This window comes from Cyclopterus lumpus, chromosome 22 (assembly GCF_009769545.1).
Source record: "Cyclopterus lumpus isolate fCycLum1 chromosome 22, fCycLum1.pri, whole genome shotgun sequence".
NCBI lineage: Eukaryota > Metazoa > Chordata > Actinopteri > Perciformes > Cyclopteridae > Cyclopterus > Cyclopterus lumpus.
The window spans coordinates 11,544,826-11,560,999 of NC_046987.1; the positions used below are offsets into that span (position 1 = coordinate 11,544,826).

At 41.5% G+C, this 16,174-nt stretch overlaps 1 protein-coding gene across 3 annotated transcripts in view; it reads left to right on the forward strand.

The window, feature by feature from the left end:
* mnat1 (MNAT1 component of CDK activating kinase) overlaps positions 1-16,174 on the forward strand; it is a 31,631-nt gene that overhangs the window by 653 nt on the left and 14,804 nt on the right. For all 3 annotated transcript variants that reach the window (XM_034562934.1, XM_034562935.1, XM_034562936.1), the window contains exons 2-6: positions 5,286-5,438; positions 5,825-5,898; positions 7,651-7,754; positions 7,974-8,114; positions 9,309-9,440. In XM_034562934.1, coding sequence (XP_034418825.1) covers positions 5,286-5,438; positions 5,825-5,898; positions 7,651-7,754; positions 7,974-8,114; positions 9,309-9,440 — 604 coding nt within the window. The remainder of the gene's footprint in view (positions 1-5,285; positions 5,439-5,824; positions 5,899-7,650; positions 7,755-7,973; positions 8,115-9,308; positions 9,441-16,174) is intronic.

Sequence of the window (16,174 nt, forward strand, 5' to 3'; positions counted from 1 at the left end):
CCTTTTTAAAACCTGTTAAAATAGGTCTTCTAACAGATGCTGCTGCTTCAAACACACACACACACACACACACACACACACACACACACACACACACACACACACACACACACACACACACACATACTCACTTGACCACTGAAGGAGTGTTCAGTCATCTGAAATATGAAATGTTGTTTGATGTTCACCACTTCAGAGATAATTGTGATTGATGGTGTGTATGCTAAAGTTTTAACCACATAATGAGTACAACACTTTCCAGAGATGATACAAAGTGTAATCTTAAATGAACACATACAATCTAATCTACACAAGGACTGCACTGCATGATCACAGGTATGACTGTTCTATAAAACTGATCAATCATGTTACATGTCTAAAGCTGGTTCCTGCTATAGTCACAAGCAAAGACAGAAAGCAGTCCCAGACCATACCCTAACATAACCCAAATCATTAAAAATGTAACTTACACATATTAATTTCCACCTTTTTTATATCTTAACTTAACCATCTCAAGACTGATTCTTAAACATAACAATATTTTACTCACTTACGACCCTGTGTTTGGCAGGTTCCGCAGTTTAACTCATAACCCTGGTTATGCATCCTTAATTTTACGAAATTGAATTAGATTACTTTTCAAGTAAATTCAATACAATATAAGAAAGGCTTTGCTTTTAGTCAAACCAGCAAATACATTTTAAAGTTACAGTTAATCAGAAGAATCATGTGATTACGATTGACTGGGTTGCTTGAACGAATTGCCAAAGCACTATTTTACACTGATTGTATTTATTATCACACTAAAGTCACTTTTGATGGTGTGTCACCATCATGTCAGTACTCTTGTACCCTTACAGTAAATCTGGTCTGCTGTGCATTTTCCAATATTTAACCTTGTCATCTGTTTAAAAACCTGGTAGTTTAATTGAGGGGGACATGTTCTCTATGAGCATAATGCAGTGACGGTGGTAGCCTGATGAGAGCATCTTTTTGACCCTGTCTGTTTATTGACCGTACCATCAGGAAGTGGCCGTGCTTTGTCATCAGGTCAGTAAGCTCATAACTCACCGGCTCTGTCTGTGTGCAGGGCTACACACAGAAAATTAAAATGATTCTGCAATGAAGCAATTTGGAGAGATGTCCTAGCCCAGGTCACCTTGGATTTGTTCCTCAGAGCGGGTGCAACAGTGAATTAATGCACCACTTGGAAACTACTCTACTCTCAAACTGCATCAGTATTTTCATCACTAATATCATTTTGTTTTTTGTTTGTAGCTTCCTAAGGAGTCATGGAGGTCTGTACGATAGCGTGAGCAATGTGTTACTAATTTCACATTTTGAGGTTATCAATTCTATGCTGAAAAAAAGGGAAATGTAAAACAAAATAGGAAATTAGAAAGGAAAATGTGTATGTGCACACACAGTATACTGTACCAAGTGCAATACTTGGTTCCTGCCTATAGTTCTGCAAAGTGATGTACCTCTATTTACAATTGTTCATGTCAGCAGAAACATCACAGAATAGAATCTGCGTTCATAGCGTTTTTTTATTATAACAACATAACAACCTTTAACTGTATGGGATGTCTATGCCAGTCATCCTATTTATTTGCAGCACTTGATTTTAAGGCTTGCTTGTTGGGGTTTAACTTTGTCCTGAACAATTAGTCGAATAGCAAACTGACAGAAAATTAATCTACAACGTTTTTTTAAATTGTGCCCAAATGCTCTCTGTTTTATAAGCAAATTTCTGAAAAATAAATATGATTTAGTTGTTGGCTTGGATGGACAAAAGCAATTTCAATGTCACCTTGGGCAACATTTATTTTTACAATCAACACTTGAAATGATGAAGGCACTTACAAATTATATTTAAGTAACTGAAAAAGACTCACTCTACCATGGCCTGATTGAGTGGCTGTTCCATTCCACATTGACCAAGTGATGCAATGCAGTATTGAGCTTCTCCACCTCAAGCATGCATCTAAATTTAAACCCCAGCACAGCACATTTTGTATCCATGTCATCGAGGCATTTTATGTGTTTTTATTACCTTTGCACAATGACATCGGACCCATGTCCTTTGGCATTTGACACTGGGCACAGACACAAATGATCGTAGCTTAGATATACAGTGGTGATTCGAGCGGCCCACCCTCTATATGAGGTTGAGAGGATGGACACATCTCATTAAGTAGAAGCTAGTTTTCTGCATCTGGTAGTAGTATGTTCTAGGTTGATAATCCATAATCCATTAGGAAAAGTTTTTTCAGGCATGCAGAATTCCAGAAGTCAAAGCTCTGTTAATGTTTTCCATTCGATAGACATGGATGGGCATAACATACTTTTGTCTGAGTAATCAGTACAAACTAGTGGTGATGTAGAAAATTAAAGGTATAGATTGACAATATGGGATATTCATTTATTTGCTTTGTTGCTGAGAAGATAAATACGACGATAGCTACGAGGAGATCGTTAGTTTGGCATAAAGACTGGAAGCAGGGGAAAAGGCTATCCTGGTTCTGTTTAAAGGTTATAAGAAATTCACTGTAAAGTACACCAAATCTAAGCTTTATTTTTTTAAGATCAGACAAGCCTATGCGAGCTTCCTGTGTAAGCAATCATGGGCCTCAGCATTTTTTAACTCTGCTGCTGCAGGTATTGTAGGTCACAGGGCAGGACAGAGAGTCATAGCAAGTTTAAATTTGACACAAAGCCAGCCCTGTCAGGACTCAGTCGTTGCTCTGTGAGGAATATGAGCTTTATGGCACAAACAAAGGAATAATGCTCCTTTGTGTTTTATAGTGCTGTTTTATTTTTGCTCCTTTTTGGGTAAAATGAAGGCAAAGACGCAGACAGTGTCACCCGTGATGGTGTGAAGGCTTCTTTGCTGAGCCAGGACCCTTTTCACCCTCCCTTTTAACCCCCTTCTTTGACCTGCTGACAGCTGCAGATGGGACAGATAGGAGCCTCGAGCTCTGAGCAGGACAGGTGAGAGAGGGAGGAGTAGGGAGTACTCAGTCAGCAACAACAGCCCTAGGACACAGAGATCACAAGCTGCTAGAGATCTGTTGGCTTACTTAATTGTCTGTTCTGTATGCTCAAGCAATACAGCGTAGCCTGGCAAGAGGTTTCTGAGTCCCCTTTTTGATTACAAATTGCAACAGGTACACAATCGAAAAGCTGTCGCTTTTCAGAGAAGGCGCATTTCAGAAGTAAGATTGCAAATCGACTCTAAAATCTCCTCCCTCCCTCTTAGACGTTCACCTCTTTGCTCTAGAGTTACACAGGATTTCCCCTTTGGAGAGTTCTGATGTGTGGTCCATTTATGGGGCAGGGGGCAAGCTACGCCCCACTCCGCGTCCCGTGTTGATGAATGGTCTCTTTGTGGGCCTGTGGAAACAAGCTGAATCCCTCTATCTACCTCCATATGGCCAGGCCTATACATCTCTTGTAGCCTGGGGCCACAGGGAACATCTGCCTCTTCCATGGTGCACTTGAGCAGGGACTCCTCATGCTCTTAAGCGCCAACTGGACAACGCAGATGTTTCTGTCTGTCACTACTTTTTTCATTTTTATTTTGTGGCTTCATCTAAGCCCAGCTATTCTGGCATGCTTGTAAGATAGTCCGCTGCAACGCAGGTTACATCTGTTTGTTGTGACTGTGAAAGCTTGGTGTCATACTTGACAGGTTGGGCTTGTTTGACCCATATCTGAGGTGTTAGATGTAAACAGTCAAACTTCATAGCTCTGCAGTTTCACCTTTTTAACTGCTTCTTTTGTTTGAATCCTGCTGATGAAGTGAAATGTCTCGCATGATGACTTTGTCATGATTGTTCAAATGGGCTTTTGACAAGGCTCAGGTCTCAAGCCCCGTACTTGACTTAGGAAAGAAATGACTCAACCATACTATCAATGATGTTTGGTTAAAAATCTGTCTTTTTCCCACTAACTTGGCTCTATTTTATTATGAAAACTGTCTGCTCAAAAGCAGATAGTGACATTTGGAAACCAGATGGTCCTTTTTTGTAAAGGTGGTTACTAGCAGGAAGGTGAATTCCTGTGGAAATAAAGCTCCACAGAGACTTAATTAAATAAGTATACCGTGCAAACGTTTATCCAGGCCCTCTGGATAAACAGACCCTATCAGGGGAGATTTAGGAACATTCCCATTGTCTTAAGCGTCCACTCCTCACTTGAGTGGGACAGATGGGGAAATGCCTACCTGCATAAATATGTGATTGATGGCTAAGCTCAAGGTTGTGCCCTTAGCTAGGTCTGACAGTTGTCATGGAGTTAAGTCATCATGGTGAAATAAACCTTTCTGTTTGAACCTGGGCTTCACCATCTGACTATTTTGTCCGGAGTTGGTTCATAAGTGGAGGGGCGCGCTCTTTACTTAATAGAATTATACGAGGACCTAAAGGCTGCCTGAAAAACTCATTATGACTGTGCTGTACTGCTACATATTTGTCTTGGAAAGTTATTGTCCCCATTAAAAAGATTTATAGTAGATACTTTGATCAATAACTGCCTAGATTTCCACAGTATTTAAAAATGTGGCTTTAATGTCTCCATAATACAGCTTCCTATCATTCTTTCACTGTGTCAGGAATAATAATTATGTTTTCGGGCAGAAAAGGGAGAACGGTTGCAATTGCATTTGAAAATTGTGATACTCCTTTTAGATATGAAACTTACATTTTCAGATAAAAGAAAGCCTCAAACACAAATTACTGTTAATCTCAAAATACTTAAATGTACCTATGAAGTAAGGAATACACAAAACACTGCAACTGTACATCTGTATTTATTTGCCTAAAAGACTCAGTCCATTATTATAATGATAGACTACACTGTGAATGACAGAGCAGAATTTTATCATATTATGTATACGTGGTATGACTGAGGTCTGTTGAAATAACAATAAAGCAAATGGTTTTCCAGTGCAGACAGACACACCACTGATGGGGTGTCAGACTCTTGTCTGAGAGGAGGAGGCAGCCTAATCGACATTCCAATAATAATCCCAGCCATCTTTGAGCACTTAGAGGAAATATTCATATGCACTATTATCACCCACTGTGCCTGATGATAACTTGCAGACATGAAAGAAAAAACACAAATTGACTTTATTGTGTGGGAAATTGTATCAGCAGCCACACACACACACACACACACACACACACACATGCTTACAACTGTCTCTCAGGGCTGCCTGGGAGGGTCACTGGAAACATTCAACTCAGCGTGATGTTTTTTCTGTTTCGTTGTCCTTTCAGATGCGAGAACTGTGTGGAGATGCTGTTTGCGCGTGGCTCGGGTAACTGCGTGCAGTGTGACACACCCCTGAGGAAGAGCAACTTCCGCGTGCAGCTCTTCGAAGACCCGGCCGTAGATAAGGAGGTGGAGATTCGCAAGAAGGTGCTGAAGATGTGAGTGAGGGGGACCAGGGGCGTGAGGGGTGGGGCTCTGTGTGTTTATGTGTCATCTCATGCCTCCTCCCACTTCTTAAGCCACCTTTTGTCTTGCTCATTACACTGTTTGTTTTGTAGACAATGAGTCTCCCCGGGGGGGGGCTCAAACAGGAAGGCTTTTTCCCTGCCAGGTTTTTACTTCTCAGCCCCTCCCTGCCTTCCCTCTCTCCCTCTCATCTGTTCTTTAATAGCCCCTTAATTGACATCTAATGTGTGTCTATTAGCCAGTATGCAGACATGGTATTTTAAAATGGTTGATTTAATGGAGGCTATTAATGCCGGCGTGTATTTGCTTTCATCGGGTTTTTACCATTTGTCTCATCAGTTTTGCTCTTCCTCTGCAGATACAACAAGAGAGATTTTGACTTCCCCAGTCTGAGAGAATATAACGACTACTTGGAGCAATTGGAGGATACAGGTAGGACCCACTTGGAAGCCTCATGCTGAGACAAACAAGGGATGCCTAATAAGTGTAACGCTAACACGTCTTGACTGGCAACCCACCGTGAACTTTAAGCATGGATGTATCTTTTACGGCCAGTCAGCATCTCTGCCACGTTGTCCCAGTGGCCAACCAAAGCTGCTGCAACAAAATCTAACAAACCCAGAGGCATTTGTCCTTATAGACCAGCATTAGAGACGTCTGTAAAACCTTTGACAGGACACCTCACACTACAAATAACGTTGATTATTACTATTTGTATTATACACTTTTAAACCATGAAGATTACATACAGTGGTGACTAAACTGTTTTGATTTTCGGCCACACACCCCAAACAATAGTAAATGCGTAGTTTGCGATCAGTTACACAGAAAGAAAATCTGTGTTTCTAGAACAGAAAATATCGTGTGCCCTAGTAAATGTATTACCTTTTTAAAATAACTACACAACAGTACTAAACAGTTTGACGTTTGCCCTTTCAGTAGTATTTCTGTATCTGCTGCTCTTAAATTTAAGTCAAAGTAATTAAATACTTTAAAACTCTAATATAGTGCATGGCCTTTGTTGTTATTTGTAAAATCTGTAAATAAGTCAAATTGAAACAGGCAGAAATTGCCAAATCTCTTTAATGGTTTCTGGTCATGGCCTAAGTGCCCACTTAAAAGATTGCAATGCAATCGTAGTTGTAAGATGTAATCTTTAAGTCGAATATTTAGATGTTAAAAACAGAATAGGCCAAAATGGTAAATATAGATTTCTGTGCCAAGAGATTAAGACTAAATCGGCGTCTAGTATTTTAATAGGATGTGCAATGTATATAAAGTGTAATTTAATAGCAATATGCTCAAGTCGTATTCTAGTTTAATTAAAAGAATTCCTCGTGGGCCAATTGAAACATACTTTAGTTGGCCTGCAGCTGCAGTTTACACACCCAGGTGAAATATTTCCCAAACTTTCCCTGAGTTTAGATAAGCTTTTTAAAATGTTGTGTGACATCGTCCAAATTCATAAAGAATGGGCCGAGTGGGACAGGGAGGGCGGGCCGAGGCAGGGAGACACTAATGTGAATGTCATGTTAAAGACGGGTGTCCAGTTCCAATTATAAATTGGCATTTCAGAAGGCTATAGGTCATAGGCCTGGTGCACCGGTAATATTATGTGTGCACCTCCTCATTTTTTTAACCATTTAAACCCTCAAAATTCTCCTTTAAATTCCCTCTTAAGCAGCCTTGAAGTTATATTTTTCACACAGTTCCCACACACCATTCAATTAAATGAAGAATTCTACTTGTCTTGACTGTCATTTTACACACTTTTTTTCAGTATTTCAGATGGCAATGTTTGTTATCCCTGACACTCTTTGGGTCCAGACTGTAATTTAAAATAATACTATTGTGGGTATGAACCATTATTCATCTAGAAATTGGCACAACAGTGTATATTTTCAGATCTGAAAGTCCTGAAAGACGTTCATACTGTTGCACTCAGTTGTTCACTTGAAAAGTGAGCTGAGAGAGAAGTTCAAACCCTGGCTTCTTTTTCACCTCCGCACAACTGGCCAATCAGTTGATGTGAATATCGGACAGTCAGTTTTGATTAAAGAAATACCTATCTGGCGTAGGAAAAATGTGTGCAGAGGAGGCTCTGAAGCTGTTCGACTATCCAAAATGCACTTCTAATGGAGTATACTGTCCCTTTTAATGCTGGTTTGTGTCTGCTTCATATAGTGTATAACCTGACAAACAACATTGATGTGGAGAACACCAAGCTGCAGATGGAGCAGTACCAGAAAGAGAACAGAGATCTCATCCAGAAGAATAAGGTTAAACTGGTATGTACTAGTATTTTCCCAAACATGTATAATACCTTCAATAATGATGATTATTACATGTTAAAATAAATGCTGGAAGGCATTTTCTTCTTGCTTGCTCCCACCCTAGGAGAAGTCAGAGTGTAGGGTCAAGTACAATATGGCATGCTGGGGCTGGTTGGAATTCAGCCTTTTAGTCAAATATGTGACAAGCTTTTTCAACATCCCTGCTCTCTTCAGACAAGAGAGCAGGAGGAAGTGGAGGAGCTGATCTTGTTGGAGCAGCAGGGCAATGAGCAGCGGAGACTGGATTTGCTGCAGGAGGAGCAGAGGCAGCTCCAGGCCAAGAGGAAGAACAAGCAGGCTCTGCTGGATGAACTGGTGAGATACACGCATGTTTCATGTACATTTGTCCACAGTCTGGTGAAGACAAAAGCAGTGACATTAGGGCAGATGTTCCATATCTGACACACACACACATAAGCACACACATATACACACACCCCATCAGCCTGAGGGTTCATGGCTGTGGATCATTAAGAGATTATTACCAGTCATTGTGCTAGGGGATTGCATTGTTTTCATTCTGTGATTCCAAAGCCTCCTGGCTCCATTGTGTTGAGCTGCAGGCTTTGGAAGTGATTGTTCCTGCAGAGCGGGCTGCTGAAGGACCACGCAGATAGCAGCCTAAGCTGTGTGTTTGTTTGTTTAAGGCACAGGGCCTGTTGACTGTAGGCAGATGAGATCAGCTCCTACCCCCCTAGGGGAACTGTCCTGAGCTTTGACATCTGTACATCCCTGTGGTCAGCTCACTGTTCTCATACATATACACCAACCCATATATTTAGATTCCTTGTTGCTGTTTGCTGAACTAGCGGTTAAATAAAACGCATCACTGGGAACAAGTGACACACTTCTTGATTATTGTTTTTCTCTAATGTAAACATACATTTTAAATTATTTGTCTGCAGGCTTATATTCTTTCTTGAACTTATTAACCTTTTTCTAAATATCTTTGTAAAATGAGAATCATGGATGGATTGATGGATGCCATCCAAATAAAGCACTACATTCACCTGTCCAAAATAGCCAACTAGCATGAATGAAAGTGGTAAATGTTTGATATCAGATGTGTTGGAAGCGATTTAAATCTCTTTTTGGTTCATTTTTAAATGCTAAGACACCTCTAGACTGTCCTACAATTGCTGTCCACCCGATCAAAAATGTCCTAACCTTTGAGTGAACAAAGTATCCAAGCTTGTTTTCTTAGACTTCAGTGCTTGGCAACACTCCACTTGAGAAATTGAAATGTCCGACCTTGCTTTTAATGGAGGTAAAGGCGGCGCAGTGCACTTGTAGCGTCCCCTGCAGTGCCACAGTAATGTGGATATGGCTTGCATCAATAATGTGGCCTGAAAAGACCCTATTCTGATGGGGGCTGGGGTAGATGGGACTCAACATATACATACAAGTGTCAAGCTGTTTTTGATGAGCACTTCCTGATGAAGCACTTTGTGGCATGTATCACACACCAAGATTAACATTCTCATCCCAAAATCCCATTTGTCTCACCAGGAGCAGTCCCAACTTCCTGCCACCATCTTGCTCGCCCAACACAAGGTCCGTGCTGCCAAGCTGGAGACCCAGATAGAGCAGCAGAAACAGGCAGTCAAACCTACCAGTCTATTCTCAACTGGAATCCATATGGTGAGTGCAACTTTAGACTTATTATAGACCTTTAATGCCAGTTCAAACTGTACATATCAATTCAAAGCAATGGACTCTTGCCCTGCGCTCAAAAAAATGCAAGGGTGGGGTTGGTGGGGGCGTGTCATTTCAGGTACTTGTGAGACATTGAATTATAATCCAGGAATCCGTCAGATCCATCTATGAGTTTTAAGGCCTATCAGAAGCTAACAGTGCTTTATGATATGACGAGGATGCGTTTGCCAAGTTTTCGACATTAATTATTTTACTTTCCTCTTCAGCAACCGAGAGGTAAACAGTCGAAATACTGATTTCATGTTGCACAGTAATTTACCAGGAATGTTAACAAATTAGGCCAGCTGTGAATATTTTTGTCAAATCCTTCCTCCTTGAGCCCACTTTCTTTATGCAGTGAGGGTGCCACCCTCACTGCATAAAGAAAGTGGGCTCATTCAAATTAATAAGGGTCATGGATGGGTAGTATCTCGATACACAAATAAGTAAAATGGTAGTTATTTTTAGGAACTGTACTTTTACTTTTTATTTTCCTACATTTATACCTTTTTATTTAAACTAGTCTGTTAATTCACATTGGTTGCTTTCTGTTTGAAGCCCGATGGTACATTTATTGAAGAGAATGTCGCTAGTAAAACTAATCTTGGATTTCACTAAATTGGCTGCCAGTCATACATAAACATATACATATTTAGGAAACATTTTTTGTAATGCATAGGAAAAGAGAAAATATGGATGGATGTTTGGCTTTACGCACAACAGACAAGTCTCCTTCTTAATATTTATGTATATTTTCATTCAAATATATATTTTCACTTCATTCAAAGATGGGCCTGCTATTATTATGTTCATAGATGCTTTAAAGGAATAGTTATATTGTATTGGGTACCTGTGCTTTTGGAGAAGGCAAAACATATGCAGCACCCATCCTAAGTCCATTTCAAGATAACCGATACAGGCAACAAAGGGCTTCACAGGTAGCAAGTATAATATTTTATGGTAATCTTATCAAAAATGTCATGTCGATAAAAAAATAATACTTGTATTAAATAGAAATAAATTACAGATAATCACCATGCATAGCAAAGTGCATTCCCTAGAAATAACCACGTTGCACAGTGGCTATTTGTGACCTGATGCATAGCGGATGCAACACTTATTCCAAAGAGAGACTTGGCACTTGACTCAGACGATCGACCAAAGACTTGAAACTTGCATAAACTGACTTGTGAAGATTTCTGGCGCTCAAACACTAAATATATTAAAACAGAATGTAATTTTTACTTTATAGTTCATTGAACAAGTGCTTTTATATACTTGCCTGAGGTTTGTGAAAGGGTTATTTTTACTTTTCTTTTAGCTTTTCTTTTTATGGGAGTAATACTATTCTATGATTAAAGATTTTCAGAACTCTACCCATCATTGATGAGGGGGCCACACCTTTTCAAGAAGGAGTAGTGTGGGTCTGAACACCAACTTCATGCATCCATTTGTCAGAGTTGGCTTTGCTTCTTGCAGCTTGACCAGAGTGAAATGAGCACTTGAAGAAGCTGTACATACCATAAATGAACAAATGGCTTCTATATTTACAATGAGCAGGTTAAGGTCACATGGTGGTACAAATATATCTGCTGGAGGTACTTTGGGTTTGAATGGTTTTGGTGTAATTTTAGCGTAGTGATCATTTATACTTCATGTGCAGTGCTTGTTGACAATAGAGTGCTGATAACAGTCCAGACCTTCAAAGGGAAGATGTTCCTTAATGGCCGGTGCGTCTTCATTGTGGGAACGGAGCCCTCCCCCTTCAGACATGTCATCACATTCCTGTGGGTGAACGGTGGGACCCACAGAGAGAGCATGTGGGCTCACGGCTGTGGCCGCTCTGAGGGTTGCAGCTTTGTGCTCACTGTGTCTGAGGAGACCTTCCATTTGGCTAGCGTTCAGGTTTTCAGCCGTTTATTTTCATTTTACTGTGATGAGATAGTCTGTGTCATCACCCCCACCCCCTTCACAGCAACCCTCATGAGGCATGGTTGTCTTCCCACAGTTTAGTGAAGCGTGTGAGAGATATCTGCTTCGTACTCACCTAGGCTCAAGCACAGGTATAACCCAACTCGCTCTGTATTTTATCGTCTTTGTTTGCCTATTCTGCCCATTTTAATGTGTGTTCCACTGACATAGCTCTTTGAAAGAACTCGATTAGATATTCCGATGGAGTAATAATCAGGAGGAATTAACAGAAGCATTCATTTACTCATTAAACCCCAAAGAGACAACTGGCACATCCACCACCAGTAGAAAGACATTGAATTGATCCAAAAAAAGGATTAGTACTCGGACTCTCTTTTGATATACAGCATAAAGTTGAACGTGCTGATGGAGAGAGAAGCAGCACAGTTGTGTTGCTTTTGGCTTCGTCTGTGGCTGTTTTTCCTCACTTTCTTTCTTCCCATTTCTTTTCATCCTCCCGTCCCTCAGCTCCTGTTGGTGTAGCAGAGCTCTCACCATGCATCTGCTCAGTTGGACTGTGAGACTTGAGTCAGGGGAACGTGTGGGTTTGGATTTTCCTTCATTTCAGAGTCCATAAGAATGACTTCTGTTTGACTTGGTGGGGTTTCAACACAGAGCGGTGGATTCCTGTAGATCGCTGGAATTCATTTATCTGCGAGTTTGTGGTCCCTTGTTCCAAGCAAGGTTTCAGTTTTTCTTCTGCAGGAATTAGGGGAGGCAAATGTAAAAACACATTTACAAACATGGTAGACATTTCCATGATGTGCCTTTTACACATTTAAGACGTGTGTTCCTCTCTTCACTGACAGGAAAACCAATTAGTGCTGACTAATTTGCAGTCGACAAGGCATCCATCTCTACACATTTCCAACACAGACAATAGATGGACATGATTAAAGTAGTCAAGGCTCCAATAATCACTTCAACCACTAGAATAAATAAATAAATATGCATTGCCTCTATAGCATCTTTGCAATGTTGCTAGAACTTGTGCATCTGAGTGATGGCTGCTTGAACAAAGCTGATTTTATAACGCTTTGTTCAACACCATGGGACCATACACCTTTATCCGGGAGGAAGAAGTTGAAATTGGGCAACCATTTCTCCAGTTTTTCTCTGTAAACGGATCGTCTTTGGATTTTTGACCGTTGGTCAAACAAAACAAGTAATTTCCTTTTGTGGTTCTTGGAAATTGTGAGAAACATGTCTCCCAACAAATAATAATATGCAATCAAAATATTCAGTCAGCAGGAATGACCTCTCTGCCAGTCTTTAAGCCATTTGATCCATGGAACGTGAGGATGCCGATTCTTCCTCAGCTTTCCCAGTCTTTATTTAGAGAGTGATCTAACATTGCATCTAGTTGTGTCATGTTGTTTACTGGGAACATGCAAGGGGACATCTCAGACATCTTTCTGGCACTACTCTTTGCCTAGGGTTGGTGAAGGAGACTCCAACCCTGATCCTGATTATTCTGGTTGCGTGTTAACATGTTGGTGAATGGATGCTTGAGGAAGTTAGCCGATCCTGAGAGAAAGTAGTCTCGGTCCAGGTGTGATGTGAGGTGGGATGGGCCTGGTCTTGCCTCAGGAATGGTCTAGAATCCCTCACTAATCCCTCACTTTGTAGGCACTCTATTGAACCCAGACACATGTACGGGTGCATGCACACACACATAAACGTACACTCCCCTCACCCACTCTGAGTAAACATCCTTTGAAGAATAAAGTGTCTTTTTAAAATAGACGTCCGCTGATATCAAAAGAAACTCTCTGTGAAGGAGGGAGGCAACGATTCACTGTTTAAACAGGTTTGCTTATTGTTGTCTGACACATAAAACCAGCTTCAGTGCCAAGCACGATGACCAGAGTCGTCGTGCTTGGCACCTGCTCAGAGCAGCAGATGAGGTGAGGGTTATTATAAAAGTGTAAATATTTATATTTGATTTAAGAATTGTATGAATAAATGTGCCTTTGATAGTTTTCAAGCATGTTGGCTTTGTTTGTTTTTGCCAGTGAAGTTATCGGGTTTTCTAGTCGCGTATGTGTCGCGTATGTGTGAGGTTGGGGATTGTCCTCAGCTGCTACAGTCTCCCATTCCTGAAAGCAGTGACCGATGGGGAATCTCTCCACCTTGGGGCAGCTTTCAGCGCCATCTTAGATGAAAGGTCCTAGGTTCCAGCACTGCTTCACTCCTCACAGACGACAGAGCAGCTGACATACCTGACGAGGCCAGCATGGGCACCTAATGAAAGCAGAAGGCACACACACATAAACAAAGAGCAACTCGCATACACAGTCAGCCAAATGTGGGTGGAAAGTTTATCCCTAAACATAGATGTGTAGCTGACTGAAATATGCCTGGGTTCTCGCTAGCTTTATTCCATTCTACACTTAGGCAGTGGTATTTGAATACCATAGAAAACACACACACACACACACACACACACACACACACACACACACACAGTGTGAGCTTGTTTGCTCACGCCTGATTTACTTGGTTAAGTTGTCCTCTACAGTGACCTCTGCTTGGCAGACGTACTCGTCAGCACAGGCCAAGCTCTGCCTTGCTTTACTCTGGCAGACTGACCTAACCTGTTTTACCTGTGAGGTGTCGCTCCATACTCCCCCCAATCCCTTACTCACTCTTTTACTATTTTCATTGTTATTTCCATTTGCCTTATTCACACTCTTTATACAAATAGTACCAGACACAGATGTTGTTTGTTGTTGTTTATATAAATTTGGTATTGTTTACACATTTTCACAAACCAATAGTTGTATATGGGAGAGTGCGTTGCCCCTTGGCCTTTTCCTTGTTATTGGATTGCTGGCATGTAGGTTAGCTGTGGAGTCTTGTGGAAAAGGGGTCAGCTCAGGGGGTAAAGAGAACCTTCGGCCCTGATTGGCACCAGCACATGTGGACATTCACACCTCTGCCCCTGGCTTGGCCCTGCTAGGTTGGCCTCAGTACCCCTTACCCATGGACAGGCCTAGCCCAGCCTAGCAGAAAAAGGAGTTGTCAGCTTTAGGAGCTTTGCACTGGGGCAGCTGCCATTAGACCGGCGGTTATATTTAAACTCGTAAGGCGAGGGGAGGCACTGTGCGTACAGCAGCTTTTACATTTGCTACTTGCTGCTCAGTGGGCAGCACAAAGCTCTTTATCCATACAGAAGCACTGGCAGTGCCAGGGCAGAAGGTGTGACACTAGGATGGTCCCTAACGAGGATTATTCATTGTATCCCCTGTACAATGACGACCGCTGTTTCCCTTTCCATTGATCTCATTATCACTTTGTGCATTAGTGACGAGAGTCTAGCAGCCTCTGGAGCTCTGCTGGACCCAGCTGTGGCCCCTTCAAACCCTCGGGAAGCTTGCAAGTGTATGTTGCTGTATGTGTGTGGATGTGTGTGAGGGTGTGTGTGGATGTGGTGGGGAGGTGCTGATGGAGAGCTAAGTCTCAGCGACCTTGGTGTGTCCTGCTGAGCTGCAAAGTCAGAGGAGAGATGGGGGGGCCAGGAGTGTGTGTGTGTGTGTGTGTGTGTGTGTGTGTGTGTGTGTGGCACGTATTTCTGGTGGCATTCTTTGTGGTCACCCAGTATTTGAGCTGTTGACCACTGAGCTTTTGATCAAGATTGGCATTGTGGACATTGGATAAGACCTCCTCCTTTACTTAGTATCACTTTCTATCTTTAGGAAAATATGAAAGTACAAATGGTCAAAGCATGGAAGTAGAAGTAATACTTCAAAACATTGGAGGTTATTGGCAGTTAATACAATGACGAATGTTGCAAGACAACATCTATAAAACTGAGTTTTAGGAAGATATTTTAAAGATCGGGCTTATCATTGTTACATTGTGTAAAAAACTAGGAGCACTCCTGACCCCATCCATCTCTTGTTTTTAAATGTAGAATTTGGTGCTATGCCTCAGGGGCAGACCCCTCATACCTTGAAAGTGATGTGACTTTTTAAAATGTGTTTGACTCCTAGAAATTGAAGCTGGTATTGCTAGATCATAGCAATATAACTCTGCCTGGACCTTGAGGTTAAATGTAGGAGGATCACAATACCAGGAGAAGCAGGACTAGTCTCTCTGGTGCAATTGTGATTTACTCAAATCATCCTCCCCTGTGGTTTTATTGAGATTGATGACCCCCAGAGTTTCATTTTAGTGTCACAAGGGTATTATAAGAGTCTTAAATACCAGTTATACACACACTTTAAAGCATCATGAAGGCACACATAATGTCATATATGTAGTAAGGTGGGCCTCTGTGATGTGAAAAGCAGATGTTTGTGTTGGCTCTTTCATCGGTGTTGTTCCAGTGGCCCCTTGTCCCTCAGCCATTTCTGCTCTGCTGGGCCTGGCTGGGGGTCCCCTCTCTCTCCCCTTCTGTTGCTTTCTTTCACCGGAGCATTTGGAAAGCAACATTCACATGCTGTAATTCACACAGGCTTTTAATAGGACACGATGAGTTCATGATTGAAAGCTTCAACAGTATTATTAGGTGGAGTGGAGGATGGAGCATGTCTGAGACCGCACAGCTCTGCGTTGGATGGACTGTCAGATGGCTTATCTTGCATCAAAGCAGCTTAAGAGTAACAAAAAACTTTCATTTACTAATTTTTGTAGATATATTCAGAAGAGCAAAGCTTATTCTTGTGTATGCATGTCTTATGCTGTGTTTGTTCATGATGATGTGT